Consider the following 23,853-nt stretch of genomic DNA (forward strand, 5'->3'; position numbering starts at 1 on the left):
TCCTGATTTTGAGCCTTGCCTGTCCTGACCCTGAGTCCGACCCGCCTGACCACTCTGCCTGCCCCTGACCCTGACTGCCATCCTATACCTTTGCCCCGTCTCTGGATTACCAACCTCTGCATGACCTGACCCTGAACCTGCCTGCCATCCTTTACCTTTGCCCCTGTTGCTGTAATAAACATTGTTACTTCGACACGGTCTGCATCTGGGTCTTACCTTATCCTGATAATTTTAATAAATTAGCTAGTCATGTTGGCAATAGAAGCTTTGAAATCATGCCCACCTGACCCAGATTGCAATTTCTAACGGAACGTTTTTGGATTGCGTAAACAAATCAAATCAAATTTGATTTGTCACATACACGTGGTTAGCAGATGTTAATGCGAGTATAGCGAAATGCTTGTGCTTCTAGTTCCGTCCATGCAGTAATATCTAACAAGTAATCTAACCTAACAATTTCACAACAACTACCTTATACACACAAGTGTAAAGGAATGAATAAGAATATGTACATACAAATATATGAATGAGTGATGACCGAACGGCATAGGCAAGATGCAGTAGATGGTATAGAGTACAGTATATACATATGAGATGAGTAATGTAGGGTATTTAAACATTATATAAAGTGGCATTGTTTAATAAAGTGGCTAGTGATACATGTATTACATCAATTTTTGCATTATTAAAGTGGCTAGAGTTGAGTCAGTGTGTTGGCAGCAGCCACTCAATGTTAGTGATGGCTGTTTAACAGTCTGATGGACTTGAGATAGAAGTTGTTTTTCAGTCTCTCGGTCCCCACTTTGATGTGCCTGTACTGATCTCGCCTTCTGGATGATAGCAAGGTGAACAGGCAGTGGCTCGGGTGGTTGTTGTACTTGATGATCTATTTGGCCTTCCTGTGACATCGGGTGGTGTAGGTCCCTGGAGGGCAGGTAGTTTGCCCCCGGTGATGCGTTGTGCAGACCTCACTACCCTCTGGAGAACCTTACAGTTGTGGGAAGAGCAGTTGCCGTACCAGGTGGTGATACAGCCCGTCAGGATGCTCTCCATTGTGCATCTGTAAAAGTTTGTTAGTGTTTTTGGTGACAAGCCGAATTCCTTCAACCCACACCACGCTGTCTGTGTGGGTTGACCATTTCAGTGATGTGATGTGTACACCGAGGAACTTAAAACTTCCCACCTTCTCCACTACTGTCCTGTCGATGTGGATAGGGGGCTGCTCCCTCTGCTGTTTCCTGAAGTCCACGATCATCTCCTTTGGTTTGTTGACGTTGAGTGTGAGGTTATTTTCCTGACACCACACTCCGAGGGCCCTCGCCTCCTCCCTGTAGGCCGTCTCGTCGTTGTTGGTAATCAAGCCTACCACTGTAGTGTCGTCTGCAAACTTGATGATTGAGTTGCAGGCGTGCATGGCCACGCAGTCATGGGTGAACAGGGAGTACAGGAGAGGGCTGAGAACACACCCTTGTGGGGCCCCAGTGTTGAGGATCAGCGGGGTGGAGATGTTGTTACCTACCCTCACCACCTGGGGGCGGCCCATCAGGAAGTCCAGGACCCAGTTGCACAGGGCGGGGTCGAGACCCAGGGTCTCAAGTTTAATGACGAGTTTGGAGGGTACTATGGTGTTAAATGCTGAGCTGTAGTCGATGAACAGCATTCTTACATAGGTATTCCTCTTGTCCAGATGGGTTAGGGCAGTGTGCAGTGTGATTGCGTCGTCTGTGGACCTATTGGGGCGGTAAGAAAATTGGAGTGGGTCTAGGGTGTCAAGTAGGGTGGAGGTGATATGGTCCTTGATTAGTCTCTCAAAGCACTTCATGATGACAGAAATGAGTGCTACGGGCGGTAGTCATTTAGCTCAGTTACCTTAGCTTTCTTGGGAACAGGAACAATGGTGGCCCTTTTGAAGCATGTGGGAACAGCAGACTGGGATAAGGATTGATTGAATATGTCCGTAAACACACCAGCCAGCTGGTCTGCGCATGCTCTGAGGACACGGCTGGGGATGCCGTCTGGCACTGTATTATCCTCAAAGAGAGCAAAGAAGTTGTTTAATTTGTCTGGGAGCAAGACATCGTGGTTCACGACGGGGCTGGTTTTCCTTTTGTAGTCCGTGATTGACTGTAGACCCTTCCACATACCTCTCGTGTCTAAGTCGTTGAATTGCGACTCTGCTTGTTTGATTGCCTTGCGGAGGGAATAGCTGCACTGTTTGTATTCGGTCATGTTTCTGGTTGCCTTGACATCATTAAAAACAGTGGTTTGCGCCTTCAGTTTTGCGCGAATGCTGCCATCAATCCACAGTTTCTGGTTCAGGAATGTTTTAATAGACGCTGTGGGTACAGCATCACCGATGCACTTGCTAATAAATTTGCTCACCAAATCAGCGTATTCATCAATGTTGTTGTTTGACGCCATGCGGAATGTATCCCAGTCCACGTGATCGAAGCAATCTTGAAGCGTGGAATCTGATTGGTCGGACCAGCATTGAACAGACCTGAGCACGGGTGCTTCCTGTTTTAGTTTCTGTCTATAGGCTGGGAGCAACAAAATTGAGTCGTGGTCAGCTTTTCCGAAAGGGGGGCGGGGGAGGGCTTTATATACGTCGTGGAATGATCCAGGGTTTTGCCAGCCCGGGTCGCGCAATCGATATGCTGATAAAATTTAGGGAGCCTTGTTTTCAGATTAGCCTTGTTAAAATCCCCAGCTACAATAAATGCAGACTCAGGATATGTGGTTTTCAGTTTACATAGAGTCAAATTAATTTATTTCAAGGCCGTCAATGTGTCTGCTTGGGGGAGAATATACACGACTGTGATTATGATCTAAGATAATTCTCTTGGTAGATAATGCGGTCGGCATTTGATTGTAAGGAATTCTAGGTCAGGTGAACAAAAGGACTTGAGTTCCTGTATGTTGTTATGATCACACCACGTCTCATTAATCATAAGGCATACACCCCCGCCCTTCTTCTTACCAGAGAGATACTTGTTTCTGTCTGCGGGATGTGTGAAGAAACCTGGTGGCTGTACCGACTCCAATAGCGTGTCTCGAGTGAGCCATGTTTCCGTGAAACAGAGAACGTTACAGTCTCTGATGTCTCTCTGGAAGCAACCCTTGCTCGGATTTCGTCTACCTTGTTGTCAAGAGACTGGACATTGGCGAGTAGTATGCTCGGGAGCGGTGCACAATGTGCCCAACTACCGTGCCTGACCAGAAGAACGTCTGACCCTTCTGCGGTGCCGTTGTTTTGGATCGCCGGCTGGGATCCAATCCATTGTCCTGGGTGGTGGACCAAACAGAGGATCTGCTTCGGGAAAGTCATATTCCTGGTCGTAATGTTGCTGAGTTGACGTTGCTCTTATATCCAATAGTTCCTTCCGACTGTATGTAATAAAACCTAAGATTTTCTGGGGTAACAATGTAAGAAATAACACATAAAAAACAAAATACTGCAGAGTTTCCTAGGAACGCGAAGCGAGGCGGCCATCTCTGTCGGCGCCATCAATTACACAACAGTAATTGTGTAATGGCGGGGATGCAAATTTGTGTTCCAAACAAAAAAACTACAAGTGTGCTTGCTCTATTTCCTCAACTACACAGCTAGGATAGTTCAAAAAAAGCACCTTATAGTTGGAAGACTCTTCTTTGAGTCATAAAAGTGCATTGAAATTACTTAATAAGTGTACACTTTAGAGAGGTGTGTAGTCACTTGGAGACACCAGTTAGTCCTCTCACTCAAACCCTTGTCATTTTTTTGTCTTATGTTGCACCAACTACCCCACAGGAATATTGTTATCATGTTACAGAGTATTTTGAAATTTCGTTATAAACAAATGCAGCGAAACGTACAGTAAATGTAAAATGCACATAAAATAAATCAATAGTGTAATGCTTGGATTCAGTCCTGTGTCAGGTGAACTTTTTCCTGAACTTTGGTCTAATCATTTCCAAAATGTTTCCTGTCAAATCGCTACCATACTTATGCATATGCTTTTCATATGTATTCTCTAAGAAACATTTCAATTTAGTCCTATCCATATAGGCCAATTCCCATAAGTGTAAAGGGTTAGTCATTCCATGAACAGAAATACATTCCCATCCAGCTATTAGCCAAAGCCTCTTATTGCATTCCAGAAACCAGATAATTATTATTCCCTCCAGCAGAGCTACTGAGTGTAAAAAGAGATCATATAATACTGCTAGGTGCCAATACCCCACAGCTAGAAGCATTGAGATACAGTTTGTGTATGAAATAAATTATCAGAAAACAGATAAGCAGTCACAAGTCTCCATCAAGATTGGGACCATGTCCATCTCCCAGTTAAAGGAGATCATAGGTGAAAATACAACAGCCAGTGTACAGTATAGTAGAGCCCATTCAGATGCAGTTTGTGTGCTAGAGGAAGAAACTAATCTACTCTAACGTTCACTAGTCTCTATCAAGATCAGACTATCTGCTGACCAGATATCTCATCTTCTGGTCTCCTGTTTTCATCACAGAGGATTTGCAGTGTGTTAGGAACACAGGCATCGAGTCAGAATGATGAAAAAAAGTACCACTGGAACACAGTGCAACCAGGCCAGGGAGAGGGCATGAAGGTAGCACAGGGTGGAGGGATGACTCAAAGTTCACAATCCAACGTGCCTGAAAACAGGAACAACTGATCTGAAAACTCATCCAATCATTTCTGACCATTTATCAGGGACCATTTATCAGACGTAAGTAAAGCTAGGACATGTTTTGCCGTAAAGTCACCTTTAAACTTGTCTTAACACACGTATTGCCCTTAATAAATCACTAACCATCTGAATTCTTTAGCAATACAAGACCATCGCTTAATGAGAGGTCGACACGTCTGGTTAGCAGATATCACTGAATTTGTTCAGGAAATGTGTCATTCTAATGCTTGGTCGAGGAAATGTGTCATTCGTCTGCTTGGTCGAGCAAGGTACAGTAGTCTGTCAATTGACTGAAGTCAAACCCCTGGACTATTCCCTAGGGTGCTATTTCAGTTGAAGACTTGGTGCTACTATAAGCTAGCTAGCACACCCCATACTGCGATGGAATGTAGCTAAGAGGGAGAACAGAATGGTGCAGAGACCAGGCAGACCCCCAACCTCCTTCCTTAGCTTTTGTTTACCGGCTCAAACCAATATCCCCTCTGAGAGTGTTAGCTACATTAGCTGGCCTGGCACGGCACACTGGCCCTCACACATGGATCACATCACAGAGACCCAGTACTAATGCCACTGGGCTTAATGGGCTCCTAAAACTGGCTATTAGCAGAAGGCTAAGCCAAGTGAATGTGAGTGCAATGGACGTTGAACACAGGGCCTAGAAAGGGAACACACATATTCACGCTCATGCACACTATCACTTATATGTCTGCTCAGACACACACGTGCACACAAATTCACACAAGCGCACACACACACACTTGCGTTTACACGCCAGTTCCGTAGACACACATCAGGTGATCATGGAACTCAGGAGCTGATCGTTGACTTGTGGACTACAGGAGACAGAAGAGAGAGCCCGCCCCCATCCTCATCGACGGGGCTACAGTGGAGAGGGTCAAAAGCTTCAAGTTCCTAGGCGAGCACATCACTAAGGACCACACCAACACCGTGGTGAAGAAGGCACAACATCGCCTCTTCAACCTCAGGTGGCTGAAGAAATTTGTCATGGCCCCTAAGACTTCTCACAGAATTCTACAAATACACCATTGAGAGCATTCTGTCGGGCTGCATCACCGCCTGGTACTCTGCCTGGCACCTTAGACACTGTCACCAGCCGACTACCATCCGGCACTGCACCTTGAGACTAATGCCCCATGTTAATAGAGTCATTGCACGCTGGTCACCTCATATTTAGTTTATATACTGTTGTTTACTCACTGTGTATGTATATACTGTATTCTCAACATAGCTCATCCTAATATACCTACTATTTTCCTTCCAAATTATCTACGTTCTATACACACCACATATTTACATTCTGGATTCTCATACATGCTCACTTTACTTGGATTGTTATTTTTTTATTTCTTGTTCTTGTTGTTGTTTCTGCAAATCTGTGTAGGTGACCAATACACTTTGATTTGATTTGATCAATTCCACTGTATTCTTTGAGCTGAATCACTTTTCTTTGATTTTCTGACATTGATGATATCGTCTTATAGGCACACAGTGAGGACAGGTGAGGCGATGGTTTGTCTATAAACACAGCAAGCTATTATGTCAAAACAGCCTAAAACCTCAAAAAGTAATGTGTTACTGGCCAATCTTTAAGAACCACATTGTTAGTCATAACAGTATTTAATAAAGAGCAAGTTATAAAACCAAGAGATTCTTAGTAAGCTGTCTCAATGTGAGACTAATAAGGACATAGTACTGTAAAGGAATTCTCTGATACTTTCGTATACTTTTTAGCCAGTAGTTCTCAAAGTAGCGCTTACGAGCCAAAAGTGGACCCTGAAAATGGAGTACTACGTCAAATCTGTGTAGATATGTACACGGTGTCATTACTCTCTCTCTCGCTCTGCATCATGTGCATCTTGCTAGCTGTCATATGGCGAGGGCCTGAAGTTTATTGGTTGAACTTGAATTGCTAGGGGGCATGCCAAACAGTTGTTTTCAAACTAGGGATTTTGTGGCTAATTGAGGTGACAGTAATTCTGCTCATAGATTATGTATGTACTATAAAAACTACACATTGACACATCCAGCCCAATGCGGGAGGTTTAAAAAATACTTAGAAGTCTCCATCTTTAAGATGGCTTCCCTATACTAAAGTGTTACCCACCAAACCTTGGATTGAAGGAACATTCACTGTACAGTATGGCCACTATAATGTATGCAACTTTTGGGTGCCTGAAATCTAGAGAGAGCGAGATAGGAAAAGAGAGAACGAGTGAGAGTGAAAGGAGAACGGGAGAGCGAGTGAGAGAGAGGGAGATAGAGAGATAGGGAGAGAGAGAGAAAGAAAGAGAGGGAAACAGTGATAAAGAGCATTTGATGAGGTTATGATTTGAGTCTCTGACCCAGGGCCCTTACCGGATAGCCTTCTGTTTTCATCTGGCACCACTTCAGTAGCGCGTTCCTCTTAGAACCCCCGTACTCCCGCGCCAGTGCAGCCAAGGGGTCCTTTCTTTCCACACTGACACCAGGGACAGACACCACAGCCATGGACGGAGAAGGAAACAACAATAATGTTATGACATCTGACCTGTGTGTGGGGACGTGTATCCTCATAAAACCAGCAACCTTACATCAACCTCACATACACACACACGTGCATTCAAATACACGCGCGCGCGCGCACACACACACACACACACCCTGGAGCTGATGTGATCCCCTGGGCTGTCATAATGAAAGCTAATCAGAGAAGACTAGTCTCTGTGGCCATGGGAACATCAGGAGACAGCCTGGTCATTGCTCTCACTTAGCAACATGGTCAACATGAAACACATGCTGTGAGTCACAACATACTGTAGCTTGGGGAGTCGGGAATTGTCTTAACAAATGTTGCTGTCGAAAAGCCTGTGTATGAATTCACTGGAGTGACATACTGTGGAGAAAACAATAACAAGGAGCAACAAACATTTTCACATGCACTAGTGTGTGTGTGTTGTGTGTGATGAGATTTTAATAGTAGAACATTGGGTCACCCTCGATATCACATTAGTTATGCATCTTTGTCATTAGCTCAAGATAAACAATGGCAGTCAGTAAAAACTGGGGCAATCTGGTGATATATACAGATATGTTCAGTGACCCTACTGTAATCCTCTCCTAGTTCATCACTGATCTAACGGTGAATCGGTGAATCGAATTCAGTTGAAACTGTGTCACTGAGTATGACTGTTAAGATCTATCGGTATGAATGTGTATGAAGGTGTGTGGGGGTGTGTAAGTGTGTGTCATCTACTCTATGTGTATAGAACGGTGGTGATGTGTGATGTTACAGGTGATTCATGAAAGTCTCTGGAGTTGTGAGCTCTCTTTCGCTATAATACTTTCTCTGTATTCGTACTTTACTTTGTAGTAGCAAGAACAGTACTGTTAACTAAAGTCTGCACAATCACAGGTACACTACCGTTCAAACGTTTCGGGTCACTTAGAAGTGTCCTTGCTTTTGAAAAGAAAAGCATCTGGGATGTTGCCTAAAAGGCCAGCATCCCGGAGTCGCCTCTTCACTGTTGACGTTGAGACTGGTGTTTTGCGGGTACTATTTAATGAGGCTGCCAGTTGAGGACTTGTGAGGCGTCTGTTTCTCAAACTAGACAAGATGTACTTGTCCTCTTACTCAGTTGTGCACCGGGGCCTCCCACTCCTCTTTCTATTCTGGTTAGAGACAGTTTGCACTGTTCTGTGAAGGGAGTAGTACACAGCGTTGTACGATATCTTCAATTTCCTGGAAATTTCTTGAATGGAATAGCCTTCATTTCTCAGAACAAGAATAGACTAACGAGTTTCAGAAGGAAGTTCTTTGTTTCTGGCCATTTTGAGCCTGTAATCGAACCCACACATGCTGATGCTCCAGATACTCAACTAGTCTAACAAAGGCCAGTTTTATTGCTTCTTTAATCAGCACAACAGTTTTCAGCTGTGCTAACATAATTGCAAAAGGGTTTTATAATGATCAATTAGCCTTTTAAAATGATAAACTTGGATAAGCTAACACTACATGCCATTGGAACACAGGAGTGATGGTTGCTGATAATGGGCCTCTGTACCCCTATGTAGATATTCCATTAAAAATCAGCTGTTTCCATCTACAATAGTCATTTACAACATTAACAATGTCTACACTGTATTTTATGTTCTTTTAATGGACAAAAAATGTGTTTTTCTTTCACAAACAAGGACATTTCTAAGTGACCCCAAACTTTTGAAAGGTAGTGTACATACGTGTGTATTAGTTTTTGTGCCAGAGTGCCTCTGAGTGTGTCTCCAGGATGGAGGGCCCACCTGAGCTTGCTGTTGTTCCTGTTGTAGCTCATGTAGTGGCTGCAGCTGCTGAGGGTTGCTGGGGACTTGATGACCGACTCCAGGGAAGGACTCTTCCTCATAAGGCTGCTGGGCTTCAGCTCATCCCCAGAGCCCCCATACTTATCTGGGAAACACAACATCAGGAAACAGGGAGGAAGGGAGACGTGGACAGTGAGAGAAAGCGCATATTTCATTGGAAGGCCATGGTCTCTTCCTCCCCCTGAAATCTCTCTGGCCCACAGAATACTACTGATCTGAACATAATAGAACAAGGCCAAATACCAAATTAGGTTATATTATGCAGTGGTATAGTTGGTGATTAAATTGTTTGGGTGTAGTAGAACTACATAATGTGCTGTCCTTTTTGCTGTCATTTGGCAAAATAAACTCTAGCTTCTCAAAGTTCAATCCCCAAAAGGGAGATGAAAGAAAATGTTCACATATTCTCCAGTTTCTTTACTCAAGTAACATAATGCAGCTGTGGTTTCAACTAAACATGCACAGTTTCAACTGAACAAAAAAACTAGGCTAATCAGAGTAGACATTTGAGTTTGAGTCATTGGCCAATCCTTGGTCAGAGCAATGAGTCATTCAAAGCTAATGTTCAGTCACAATGCACTTCATCAAAAAGATGGGACTGCTGTCTGCAGGATTAGTTAGATCTATACTCTGATACTGTTTCTACAGATGTAGGATCTTAATTTGATCACTCTTTTGTTGTTGAGAATACTAACTTGTAGTGTATTCAAGGTTTAAAAAGGCGTATAAACTTTGTAACTTCCACTTTACATTTCAGACTTGATTTGTCCTAACTTAAAATGTATAAACCCTTGCAAAATTTCCATTAATTATAATACACATTTCCTGTTGCTGCAGGATTCTTTTCCTGCTGTAGCAAACTGGCTCAAACTAAGATCCTACAGTACATCTGTACTTGCTTTCTCTACGGAGTGTGTCACTTACCTGGATGTGCGAAATCTCCATGGTTGATCCTTTTCTCCAGTGTCTTTGAGAGTGGTTTGACAGACGAATGCCTCTATCCAAAACAAAACAGACTTTTAACAGTCCAATTCATGTCCCAGACATACTTTACTTAATGGCTTTATAAAGGTATTAAGTAGCTAGTTTATAAATGATTAATTATTAGTTTATAGATAATTTATAATTCGGTAACAAACTGTTATAACACATTGGTTGATATTGTAGTGCATACTGAAGAGGGCCTGTACTGTACCTGAATGGGGGAGACTGCAGCTGCGGGTGCTGTGCGGACGGGGATCCCACTTAGAAGGCTTCTAGGTGAGGAGTGTATCTGTACCGTGTGTCCAGGCCCAGGTCCATCTGCAATGCTCAACACATGAGTGTACATAAGCCAAGCCACAGGGTGGACGTTTAAGTGGAAAGTGAATGAGGAAGTGATCAATTGATACCGTATTCCATGATTATGTCCCATGGACTCCTACGACTATCTTTTACACCTTGTTAAGCAAACAGACCTCCAAGGTTAGACTGTTTAAGTATGATGTTATTGGTAAGGGTTCCTTCTCTATCACTGCTGCTAAGCCAGGAATGTTTCCCCTCAACAGCCTGTCGGCCAGTCATCTGTGCTTGATTGAACTTGCCTAGTGCAATGGAACCAAAGGAATAGTCACAAAAGTGCAATCCCCCCACCCGGCACTCCAAGCAGGTGCAATCAAACGCTCAAAACTTTGAAATATTATTTTAACTCAGGTCTGCTGGTCTATGTGGAGGAGTGAGAAGGAGGGATGCTCTGTGCTCACTCTGTACTGCTGTGTCAAAGGACTTGATGAGGGATTTGACGGTGGCTCCGGGCTCCGAGGGTGAGGAGGCAGCATTGCTGTTGGTGTTGATTGATAAGGAGGTGGGCGGTGTCTGGGTAGTCTGGGTCATAGAGATGCCACACCAATGAGGACTGCCGTCTGATTCCGACAAACTCTCAGAGTCGCCACGCAACAACCTGAGAGAGACAAGGGGAAAGAGATGCTCACAGTACAATATGGCACAACACATACTGTAGCAGGTAGGAGCGCTGTTTTATTTATTTTATTTAAGAGGATGGCAGATGTGTGTGTGTGTGGCTGTAGTCTATACCTTATCAGGGATTCTTATCATTACATTGGTTTACTAAGTGGTTTGTAATCAAGCATTTCACTGTAAAGTCTACACCAGTTGTATTGGCCGCATGTGTTAAATAACATGACATTGTATTTTACTTGGGTGTTGTCGGAACAATGGTTTAGAGATTACTCAATGTTCTAAAGCAAGGTAATGATGATGTTCGCCCAGTGCATTGACTGTTCCATGTAACATTTGCTCAATAGATCAGAAGCATATTGTGTATGATTACGTACAAGTTCCACATGTGAAAGTCAATAACTGGGTCTAATTTTACGCAACAACACCCGAACTGCAACAAAAAGTATGTACAAAGTTTACTCCATCCTTTCCTTATGGACATTAGACTGCAGATTATGACCAGAGAGAGCCTGAGGGAGTATTGTCACTGATGGATGGATATGGAAGGGCTGAGAAGAGAACTGAAGTAAGGAAACTGGTGAGGAGGAAGCAGAACTACTGTAATGTCAACCTCCCAAAGACAGTGGCCTCAAACAAATGCATGCAAACAAAGTCAAGCCTAGAGTCATTTCATTTATTGACTTTCCAATGAACAAATACAAAATACTTTTAAACAGACAGACAAACACCTTATATTGACTATTTCTCTAGATAAATAGTATTGGATTTTTGATATGTCACAGGTATTAAAACCAGAGTCCAAGTCTCAATAAGATTTCACCTAAAATAACACACCAAACTGTTGCACATTCACTTGTTGAACTGTTGAGCATGGCTTTAAATCAAAGGCAGAGAAAAGGAAATCAACACAGTTAGCACCATATGTCTTACGATGAGGTGGCCTTTTTTGGCAATATCGATAGTACTCAAAGTTAAACTTAACCAGCACATCTATCGGTCTCTGGTCGAAAACAATGGCTTGTGTATGACTGCATCTACTGAATAGTCCTGTTACTAGGTAATAATAATCACTATAACCTGAGGTTTACAGGATGGCAGTTGGTCATTATACACTTCTAATGGGTGTCACGACGCCAGCATCACTTCAACGATCTGACGTCTACCCTGAAGCAGTCATCAGAGATGAGAGGCTTTTTATTTGACCTGATGGGGTTGCATTAGAAATACTTCAGAATGAGTGATACAACCTTCACAATGCTTTTAGCTCCCTGAAGTTCAGAGTGGAATATTATGGCCTATAGAACTACAGGACATTTTGATGAGTTAGGCCAGTTCATAATGAGTTTTAGGCACGGCTGTAAATCTGAGGCAGAGGACTGTTTGAATTGGTCAGTGATCAGCAGTTGATTACCCTTATGGCTTAAATTCACAGTGTCCTTCCTGAGAGGACATTATTAGTGATAACGTGATAATGACCAGTGATAATGTAATAATATACTGTCTGTGGTTCAGTGTTGTTGTCTGTAGGCAGAACTCAAACTGGTGAGCTGGACTTCAACTGTAGCTCAGTGATTACACACACAACGTAGGACTACTAACCAGCGCAGGTTATTGATGTTTTGTCATTCTTGATATTCTGGTAAATAACGCCATCTAGAGATACATTATCACACCACATTATCGGATCCAGATTTTTAACACAAGGTGCAAATGAAATACCCAATGAAAATGTATGCTAAAATATTGTTTTCCCCTTCCAACTACAGTACATGACTGCATCTAAGTAGCCGTGAATACTCTCAAAGAATTGAAACTTAAAGTGAACTGATTGTTGATTATTACCATAAAAAAACGTCAATATCATCCAAGCACTTTTTGAAGTAACAGATATTCCAAATGGTCAGTTATATGAAACGGATCATAATAATAACCACAGATGCACAACTTACTAGAACAATTATAAACCAAAAGACCAATAAAACCAGCTGTGATCAACAAAAATAACTTGACATTTTTTCTGTTTAGCTTTTTTAAGTTGCACTTGGCCTGAAACAAAGTAATGAAGCCTAACAGAAGAAAATAATCTGACTCATAATGATAACTGGCAGCGTACAGCTGATAAACAGACTGTTTTGGCTTCAGTTTTTTTCAGAGAACTGAACAAAAATATGTCTCTTTCTCATCATTTGTTTTCTTAACAAATCAGTGACTCTTCTTTAGCAACACATTGAGTAAGTGAAAATTCACCACTGAGGCAATTTAAGTGTCTAAAAGGCACAAAAGCAAATAGGAATCAGTAACAGAAACCCCTCCTATCTTATCATCAGTCCCCTCTCTTGACCGACAGAGAGGAGAGATTCATCAACACAAATACATCTGAAAGCACTGCAAACAATACAGATAAAAAGGTGTACAGCATTTTAGAAAGATTTCACAAACAAATATGTGTTAATTTGGCAGCCAAGTGCTGTTTCACAATAGATTGGATTAACAGTAAACCACAGTCTGACTCTGTCTGTCTGGTAAACCAACCTTGCTAATAAAACCATCAGAATTACATACCACATAACTGTTTTTATGGTAATACTGAATAAAGCAACTCTGTACAATAATACTGTCAGTCTGTCTTCAGAGGGTCCAGATGTGTTGTGGTTGGACTTTTCTACCGCCCCTCTACTGCAGTCTTGGTATCAAAACTGGCTCCAGCCCCAAGCCTGAAAAACAAGACCGAAACCAGAGACAACATGAGTTGAAATAAATAGAGAATATACCCTCTTAAAAAGTCATGTACTTGTCTACCTGTAATTTGTTTAAGACCCCAACTGGACTTAGCACAGCCAGAGTGGTTTATTTCTCTAAAGTTACTATAGCAATAAAGGCTATTTCCTCTGTCTGTTCCTCTCTCCATGTGTCTCTTAGCTGGCTAATGAAATCAAATCTGTCTATATGCCTCTGCGATCAGTATACAATGCTATACAGACCAAATGTTGTTTAGTTAATAAAGCAGATGATAGCATGAGTACAAATCATGCCGTGTCATACTACTAGACAATTCTCCAGAGGAACCGAGAGACGAGATAAAGGATTGATTCAACAGAACAGCAGGTGGCGCCAAGTACCAAAATAACATTTTAGTAGCAGTTTTTTATTTATTTTTAAATTAAGCGAAGCAAACCCCAGCCCACTCAAATGAAAGGACACAGGCAGCTGATAGATAGTTTGTGCAGCTGCCAGCCAGTCAGACAGACAATCAGCAGGAAGCAGTAGGAAGCAGCAGGAAGCAGTAGGAAGGAAAATCAGCAGTTCTAGATCAGCAGTAGCATTCCCTCTAAAGGCATCATTCACTGAGCTGGCAGTGCAATGGACTCACCTGGGCTTTCTATAAGGAGCCATGTCTGAGAGGGGGACATCCTTGAGAGAACGAACGATCTCAGGGAGGAGGGGAGCTTCTGGTCTGGTACGTCCCAAGTACGTACGGGGAAAGTAAAGTAAAATACTGCATTCTTCTTTACGTTCTAAATGACACGTTTACATGTTTTATGTCAGGCCAGCTATATTAGAAATTAACTGATGAGCTCTGTAATACTAACAATACTAGCCTAATTTGCCTCTCATCATAATGTCACTGCCACTGTCACTGCACACACGACACAGGACCAATAGGCTGAGCTTTTCATCAACAAACCAACCAATCATGGCAGGTAGCCTAGTGTTTAGAGCGTTGGGCCAGTAACCGAAAGGTTGCTGGATTGAATCCCTGAGGTGACAAGGTAAAAAATATGTCGTTCTGTCCCTGAGCAAGGCTGTTAAACCCAGTGTTCCCCGGGAGCTGAAGATGTGGATGTCGATTAAGGCAGCTCCCCGCACCTCTCTGATTCAGAGGGGTTGGGTTAAATGCAGAAGACACATTTCAGTTGAATGCATTCAGTTGTACAACTGACTAGATATCCCCCTTTCTCTTTCCAATCACGTCCCTGGCAGCACAGACCATGGTGTACAGGTAGCCACATGAAACAAAACAGAGGAATGATGCTATGGCCCCTAGAGTGTCTGTCTCATTTTATATTTTGAAGAGAACCGACTCAAACAGTTTAGTGCTGTTGTCAGTGCAGTCTGGGCAGCATTTCTAGGCAGAGCTTAGGCCACTATATTAGTGCTACACTACGCCAATAAAAAAGCTTGTCTCAGTGAAGTGCTAGGGTCCATTGCTGGTCCAGTGTGTTACAATCAGTGGTGGTGAGTGGTAGACAGACTGATAGCGCAGTCAGTGTATTTGCAGCAGGAACCAGATAGACAGACCAAGATAATGCATGAGAGGAGACTGACTGCTAATCCTCTATTAGCAAGGTTTGCCAAAGCCCAGAATTTGAAGCCCCCCAAAATCCCAGGATTTGAGGCTATTAAGATATTATTATTGGAGTTAATGGTGAATCATATCCTAAATTGGCAGCTAACGTCACCTCGTTTCTATGCATCCCCCACCCCAAAAATGCTGAACATCATAAGCTACCATGACATCAAATCAGAATTTTGGGGTAGCCTCTTAAAATATTTAAAAGGGAACCGATTAATGGCATATGGAAATACAAACGGTTCCTTCCAGCTCGGCTCGATACAGCCTCCCACACTGCATGCTATATGAATCTGACAACTACATTGAACACTCACACCATCAGTGGGATATGGCAAGCCTTAGAGTAGCTGCAGCTCCAGGACAGAGTGTGTTAGCTAGGATAGAGAGAGGCCCAGTGCTAAGAGGGAGCAAGAGGGGAAAGGCTAGGGGAAGGGAGACGAGGTTGGATAGAAACAGAGGGAGTAGTAGGGGAGGTATACTGTAGGTCAGGGCTATTCAAATCTGGACCCTTTAGACCAATTACACTTCTGGGTTACATTCTTCCTATCTCATAAGGATCTGATTTAGACCTGGAACATCAGATGAGTACATTCGGGTAGAAACAAAAACCAGAAGTGTTTCGGCCCTCCAGGACCGTAATTGAATAGTACTGCTGTAGGTACTAAACGCTCCCAGCCATATGGTACATACCTGACTCCCTGCAGCTGCTCCAGGTCTGAGGAGAGCTTTGCGCTGCGACCCTGCTCCTCCTGTAACCTCCTCCTCAGAGAGCGGATCTCCTGCTGGGCCTCCACCTTGATGTCGTTGGCCACCACTACGGCTGTCTGGAGGTCTGCCTGGAACCGTCGCCACTCCTCCGTCTCATCCTGAACACAAACACACATAAATACGCACACACACAAATGCACGGATGCACACACACACACACACACACACACACACACACACACACACACACACACACACACACAGTATACCATATGAGGATTGTGATTCTCTTTGCATCATAGGAGTCACAAACCTTGACCATCTTGACCACCAGCAAACCACCTGAAAGTATATAACCACTAACAGTCAGATCACTCCTACCTTCATCTGCTTACTCAAGATCTTCAGCTGCCTCTCCACTTCAGCCTTCTGCTCCTCCAGCTTCTTGAGTTGGTCTGTAAAGAAAGATAAATATATCATTACTTTGAGAACATCAACCACAGAATACATCTGCGAAAGACACATATCATAAACTTAGCCATTGCTGCAACCATTTCTTAGTCTGATAAATACATTCGGTAAATCTAACCTCTTTTACCAGTGGAACTACAGGGATAATTTATATCCATTCAAAATGTCTTTCTAATTATATAGTATGGTTATTATGAGCCTGCTATCAGTTAAATCTGCATTGCTACAGTTGAAGTCGGAAGTTTGCATACACTTTGGTTGGAGTCATTAAAACTTGTTTTTTAACCACTCTACAAATTTCTTGTTAACAAACTATAGTTTTTGCAAGTTTGTTAGGACATCTACTTTGTGCATGATACAAGTCATTTTTCCAACAATTGTTTACGGACAGATTATTTCACTTATAGGTCACTGTATCACAATTCCAGTGGGTCAGAAGTTTACATACACTAAGTTGACTGTGCCTTTAAACAGCTTGGAAAATTCCAGAAAATGATGTCATGGCTTTAGAAGCTTCTGATAGGCTAAGTGACATCATTTGAGTCGATTGTAGGTGTACCTGTGGATGTATTTCAAGGCCTACTTCAAACTCAGTGCCTCTTTGCTTGACATCATGGGAAAATCAAAAGACCCCAGAAAAGGAATTGTAGACCTCCACAAGTCTGGCTCATCATTGGGAGCAATTTCCAAACGCATGAAGGTACCACGTTCATCTGTACAAACAATAGTACGCAAGTATATTTTTTATTTTTATTTTACCTTTATTTAACCAGGCAAGTCAGTTAAGAACAAATTCTTATTTTCAATGACGGCCTGGGAACAGTGGGTTAACTGCCTGTTCAGGGGCAGAACGACAGATTGGTACCTTGTCAGCTCGGGGGTTTGAACTCGCAACCTTCCGGTTGCTAGTCCAACGCTCTAACCACTAGGCTACCATGGGACCACGCAGCCTTCATACCGCTCAGGAAGGAGACACGTTCTGTCTCCTAGAGATGAACGTACTCTGGTGCAAAAAGTGCAAATCAATCCCAGAACAACAGCAAAGTATCTTGTGAAGATGTTGGAGGAAACAGGTATAAAAGTATCTATATCCACAGTAAAATAAGTCCTATATCGACATAACCTGAAAGGCCGCTAAGCAAGGAAGAAGCCACGGCTCCAAAACTGTCATAAAAAAGCCAGACTATGGTTTGCAACTGCACATGGGGACAAAGCTCGTACTTTTTTGAGAAATGTCCTCTGGTCTGATGAAACAAAAATAGAACTGTTTGGCCATAATGACCATCGTTATGTTTAGAAGAAAAAGGGGGAGGCTCCTAACTGACTAAGACAGGGAATTTTTACTAGGATTAAATGTCAGGAATTCTGAAAAACTGAGTTTAAATGTATTTGGCTAAGGTGTATGTAAACTTCGGACTTCAACTTTATATCCATAACTCATACTTAATCCATGTGTCGCAAGCCTCACCACTGACCAAATAAAAGGACTCAAACAATGCATACCGCTACACATATTTAGTCCAGGTGTTGGCTTAATCTGGGCCAGGGAAATCGTCCCTATGTGCTTAGGAGTGCTGTGCTCCTACAACAAGTAAAAGTTAGGATGGAGGAGGTAGAGTAGTACAGTAGTAGACTGATGATATATACACTAGTGAACATACTCTCTAGGTCCAGGATGGTCTGGTTGGTGTGGAGGTGGACAGCCCTCTGCTGCTCCACCTGGTCCTCCAGCTCAAAAATGGTCTCCTTCAGGTCCTTGATCTGGCCGTCGGCCTGCCGACCCCCATTCTCTAGGGCACTGACCCGGCCACTCAGCTCCTCCTCCCGGCTCCCGGCTCGCTCTGCCACCTGCTGGCACTCAGCCTCCACCTGGGACATAGTAGGAGACCATCTGATTGGTTAGTCACATGTATAGCTGACATGATTGGTAAGTTGATCCATCAAGGGGCTTCTCTCTACAAGTGTACTGTTTGCTGCCACCATGAGATGGCGCTGTGTCTGAAGTGACAGTGTACCCGCTTTCCAATGTCTGTACCTATTACCTCTATATTAAAGATGGAAGGAGAACACAAAAGGCCTTCACAAACATAAAGCAGGTTTATTTCTGAATGCAGAAATGTCAAACTTTTCTAAGCATGTTTGACAGAATAGGCCTATTGTATTTTATTTTTTCATTCCAGAAGGTTTGCGATTGTATTAGACAGTTAATCTTAGCCTAATAACTAGATAATAAAGGGTTACTTAACCATTAACAGTTAATATCTAATCCACCAGACATTATCACTTAGACTAACTGACAGTGACACACCCATTACTGTAAGCAGAGCCTTAGATCTATTTACATATGACTCTGTGACTGTACCTGCTAATACGCCCTTCTAGTCTGACGTAGTAAAAAAAGATGATAAAAGCTGTTGGACATCAACCCTGCCAGTGTCTACAGAGACTCATTGACACAATAGCCTAGCAGGATCTCCTCCAAAGCCATTTTGATAGCCTACCCTACACTACACTACAGTGTAACTGGCTGCTGGGTAAACAGGTGAGGATGACTCATTGATTTTACAGTTAAGTGTCCAAAGCCCTTGTCTCCTGCTGCAGCTAATAAACTTCCTGATACACTACAAACAAATACTATTTTAACCCAAGACTGCCCTGACTGGATCACCCCAGTGTGGGCACTACTCGGCACAGAGTCCATTTGTGTGATGTTGTGATGTTGAAACCACTGCTCACTCAGGCTTTCTGAACCTACAAGCAGATTAAAACAATCTCATTGAACATAAGCTCATATGCTGGAGAGTGGCGAGGGAAAGTCCTGAACTATCACAAAGCTTCTCTTCACTAGCAATACAATATTTAATTTAAACCATCATGGCAGACGAGTTATTGTGTATAACTGTAGTCTGATATCGCAGAGGTTAAATTGTTATTGGGGACCTTCAATGCTGCAGACATGTTTTGGTGTCCTTTCCCAGATCTGTGCCTCAACACAATCCTGTTTCGGAGCTCTACGGACAGTTCCTTTGACGTCAACTGTAGGACCTTATATACGCAGTGCCTTTCCAAATCATGTCCAATCAATTGAATCTACCACAGGTGAACTCCAATCAATATCTAGAAACATCTCAAGGATGATTAATAGAGAGAGGATGGCACTTGAGCTCAATTTCGAGTCTAATAGCAAAGGGTTTGAATACTTATGTAAATAAGATATTTCTGTTCCTTATTTTAAAACATTTGCCAAAATTTCCAAAAAACTGTTTTCACTTTGTCATTATGGGGTATTGTGTGTAGATTGATGAGGAACATGTTTTACTTAATCCATTTTAGAATAAGGCTGTAACATAACAAAATGTGGAAAAAGGAAGGGGTCTGAATACTTTCCGAACACACTGTATATCCTCCAAACACCGGCTTCGAGGGCATTATCACTTTTATACAACGGTTTACTAACATATTCATAGCCACAAGAGCATTAGTGAGGTCTGGCACTGATGTTGGACGATTAGGCTTGGCTCGCAGTTGGCGTTCCAATTCATCCCAAAGGTGATTGATTTGGTGAGGTCAGGGCCAGTCAAGTTCTTCCACACCGATTTGTATGAACCGCACTTTGTGCACGGGGGCATTTTATTTTTTTGTTGTTGTTGTTTTTTGTGTACTTTATACCCCTTTTTATCCAATTTCATATCCAATTAGTAGTTACAGTCTTGTCCCATCGCTGCAACTCCTGTGCGAACTCGGGAGAGGCGAACGTCGGGAGCCATGCGTCCTCCCACGGGGGCATTGTCATGCTGAAATAGGAAAGGGCCTTCCCCAAACTGTTGCCACAAAGTTGGAAGCACAGAATTGTCTAGAATGTCATTGTATGCTGTAGTGTTAAGATTTCCCTTCACCTAACCTAATTTAACAACTATGTTTGGTCTTGTGGATGGGTGATGGGATTGCCCTGCTCTGTCTACCTTTTATATTCCTATGTGGCTCTGGGTTGTTAGCCTTTGAGATTGACATTTGAATAGGCCGATTTAATTTGTAAAACTGAAACCTGTTTGTTTTTAATTTGTTTGGTTTTGTCCTTATTCATCCTGTTGTTTATATCTTTGCTATTTAATTTTGTTTTTGTGTTTTCTCCCTATTGAACTATACATATTTACAAAAAAAATAAGAAGATTTCCCTTCACTGGAACTAAGGGGCCAAGCCTGAACCATGAAAAACAGCCCCAGAACATTATTCTTCCTCCACCAAACTTTACAGTTGGCACTATGCATTGGGGCAGGTAGTGTTCTCCTGGCATCCGCCAATCCCAGATCCATCCGTCGGACTGCCAGATGGAGAAATGTGATTCATCACTCCAGAGAATGCATTTTCACGGCTGCAGAGTCTAATGGCGGCAAGCTTTACACCACTACAGCCAACGCTTGGCATAGCACATAGTGATCTTAGGCTTGTGTGCGGCTGCTCGGCCATGGAAACGCATTTCACGAAACTCCCGACTAACAGTTCTTGTGCTGACGTTGCTTCCAGAGGCAGTTTGGAAATCGGTAGTGAGAGTTGCTTCAGGACACTCTGGTCCCGTTCTGTGAGCTTGTGCGGTCTACAATTTAGTGACTGAGACGTTGTTGCTCCTAGACGTTTCCACTAGACGTTTCCACGTTCCCACCAATTTGACAAACTGACTTGTTAGAAAGGTGACATCCTATGACAGTGCCACGTTGAAAGTCACTGAGCTCTTCAGTAAGGCCATTCTACTGACAATGTTTGTCTATGGAATGGCATGGCTGTGTGCTCGATTTTATACACCTGTCAGTAACGGGTGTGGCTGAAATAGCCAAATCCACTCATTTGAAGGGGTGTCCACATACTTTTGCATATATAGTATATAGTCCCAACACAAATCTAAGGTTGCTACCCAAGCTGGCTGGACGTTGGTTCTATCTGTTCGGATGCCAGAGATGCGACACAGTCGTTAAGTCTTTTTCCTCTGTACTAAACCCAGTCGTTTGTTCTAAATGTTCCATTGCCATACTGGCTGGCAAAATTCTTATCCCTTGCTTGCTAGCTAGCCAACTACGGCGAACTTCCAGTCATGTCAAACAGTGCAGCCAGAATAACAGCAAGGTAGCTGCGTTTGTGTTTGTTTAAGCTGTTTTCTAGTGACATTTATTTGGATACATCCATAATAACAAGCTAATGATGTGCATTTCAAATGGCATAGTAAATGTGCTCTCTGGTCAGGACATTGTTGTTCAGAGGAGCTAGCCAACAACACAGCTAATACAATCCCTTCAAACTGATGCTGGAAAGACTGTAAACTAGCTGCATTTTGTTTAGTTTTACCTGTTTTCTATTGACATTTCTTTGTATATATCAATAAAAACGATGCCAGCTGATTCATGATTTAGACTGGCAGAAAAAAGCTGTACGCCTGTCTGTCACGTCCCGACATGTTCATTACTATGGGACAGCTGGAGATCGAATTTCAATATTTAAACGAAGTTGCTGTTGAAAACCAAATGCTAGTTTTAAAAGAAATGGGAGATAATGTCTAGATGCTTTTTATAGTGGAGATCAAGTTTATAAATTGCCTTGCTAGGCTGACAAGACAGTGGATTTGCGCAGTGAGATGGAACAGAGTGAATAGGCATTTCAACATTATAGCTTTAGCCGGTGGTAACTTGTGGAATAGACAGAGGCTGGAATGCAGCATACTGTATATACAGTGCATTCAGACCCTTTGACTTTTTCCACATTTTGTTACGGCCTTATTCTAAAAATGGATTTAAAAAATAATCATTCTCATCACTCTACACACAAAACCCAATAATGACAAAGTGACATTTTTGCAACTGTATTACAAATTAAAAACAGAAATACCTTATTTACATAAGTATTCAGACTCTTTGATAAAAAACTCAAAATTGAACTCAGAGGCATCCTGTTCCCATGATCATCCTTGATATGTTTCTACATCTTGATTGGAGTCCACCTGTGGTAAATTCAATTGATTGGACATGATTTGGAAATGCACACACCTGTCTATATAAGGTCCCACAGTTGACAGTGCATGTCAGAGCAAAAACCAAACCATGAGGTCGAAGGAATAATCTGCAGAGCTCCGAGACAGGATTGTGTCGAGGCACAAATCTGGAGAAGGGTACAAACACATTTCTGCAGCATTGAAGCTCCCCAAGAACACAGTGGCGTCCATCATTCTTAAATGGAAGAAGTTTGGAACCACCAAGACTCATCCTAGAGCTGAACACCCGGCCAAACTGAGCAATCGGGGGAGAAGGGCCTTGGTCAGGGAGGTGACCAAGAACCTGATGGTCATTCTGACAGCGCTCCAGAGTTCCTCTGTAGAGATGGGAGAACCTTCCAGAAGGAAAACCATCTCTGCAGCACTCCACCAATCAGGCCTTTATGATAGAGTGGCCAAATGGAAGCCACTTCTTAGTAAAAGGCACAACAGCCTGCTTGGAGTTTGCCAAAAGGCACCTAGAGGACAAGATTCTCTGGTCTGATGAAACCTAGATTGAACTCTTTGGCCTGAATGCAAAGCATCACATCTGGAGGAAACCTGGCACTATCCCTACGGTGAAGCATGGTGGTGGCAGCATCATGCTGTGGGGATGTTTTCAGCGGCAGGGACTGGAAGACTAATCAGGATCGAGGGAAAGATAAACGGAGAAAAGTACAGAGAGATCCTTGAGGAAAACCTGCTACAGAGCGCTCAGGACCTCAGACTGGGGCGAAGGTTCACCTTCCAACAGGACAACAACCCTAAGCACACAGCCAAGACAGCGCAGGAGTGACTTCGGGACAAGTCTCTGAATGTCCTTGATTGGCTCGGTCAGAGCCCGGACTCTCTCTGGAGAGACCCGAAAATAGCTGTGTAGCGACACTCCCCATCCAACCTGACAAGAGCTTGAGAGGATCTGCAGAGAAGAATGGGAGAAACTCCCCAAATACAGGTGTGCCAAGCTTGTAGTGTCATACCCAAGAAGACTCAAGGATGTAATCGCTGCCAAAGTTGCTTCAACAAAGGGTCTGAATACTGATGTAAATATGATATCAGTTTTACATTTTTTATACATTTGCAAAAAATTCTAAAAACCTGTTTTTGCTTTGTCATTGTGGGGTATTGTGTGCAGATTGATGAGGGAAAAAGACAATTGAATACATTTCAGAATAAGGCTGTAACGTAACAAAATGTGGAAAATGTCAAGGTGTCTGAATACTTTCCGAATGCAATGTACAGGTAACTGTCAAAATAATGGAAAAACTTGAGTAAATGAGTGATACAAAGTGTATTGAAAGC

General features: G+C 42.8%; 1 protein-coding gene across 5 annotated transcripts in view; it reads right to left on the minus strand.

Annotated features, from left to right (window-relative positions):
- Positions 1–23,853, minus strand: part of LOC110533632 (cytospin-B) — a 136,175-nt gene that overhangs the window by 41,591 nt on the left and 70,731 nt on the right. For 4 of the 5 annotated variants that reach the window (XM_036990047.1, XM_021618038.2, XM_021618037.2 and 1 more), the window contains 8 exons: positions 18,196–18,403; positions 16,445–16,518; positions 16,046–16,221; positions 10,785–10,981; positions 10,238–10,344; positions 9,967–10,039; positions 8,983–9,127; positions 7,063–7,165 (listed from right to left, as the gene is read on the minus strand). In XM_036990047.1, the coding sequence (XP_036845942.1) occupies positions 7,063–7,165; positions 8,983–9,127; positions 9,967–10,039; positions 10,238–10,344; positions 10,785–10,981; positions 16,046–16,221; positions 16,445–16,518; positions 18,196–18,403 (1,083 nt within the window). Of the gene's footprint in view, positions 1–7,062; positions 7,166–8,982; positions 9,128–9,966; positions 10,040–10,237; positions 10,345–10,784; positions 10,982–11,660; positions 13,716–16,045; positions 16,222–16,444; positions 16,519–18,195; positions 18,404–23,853 lie in introns of those variants that run through there. The other variant, XM_036990048.1, reaches the window with a different exon arrangement.

The sequence above is a fragment of the Oncorhynchus mykiss genome, chromosome 10 (genome assembly GCF_013265735.2).
Source record: "Oncorhynchus mykiss isolate Arlee chromosome 10, USDA_OmykA_1.1, whole genome shotgun sequence".
Classification (NCBI taxonomy): Eukaryota; Metazoa; Chordata; class Actinopteri; order Salmoniformes; family Salmonidae; genus Oncorhynchus; species Oncorhynchus mykiss.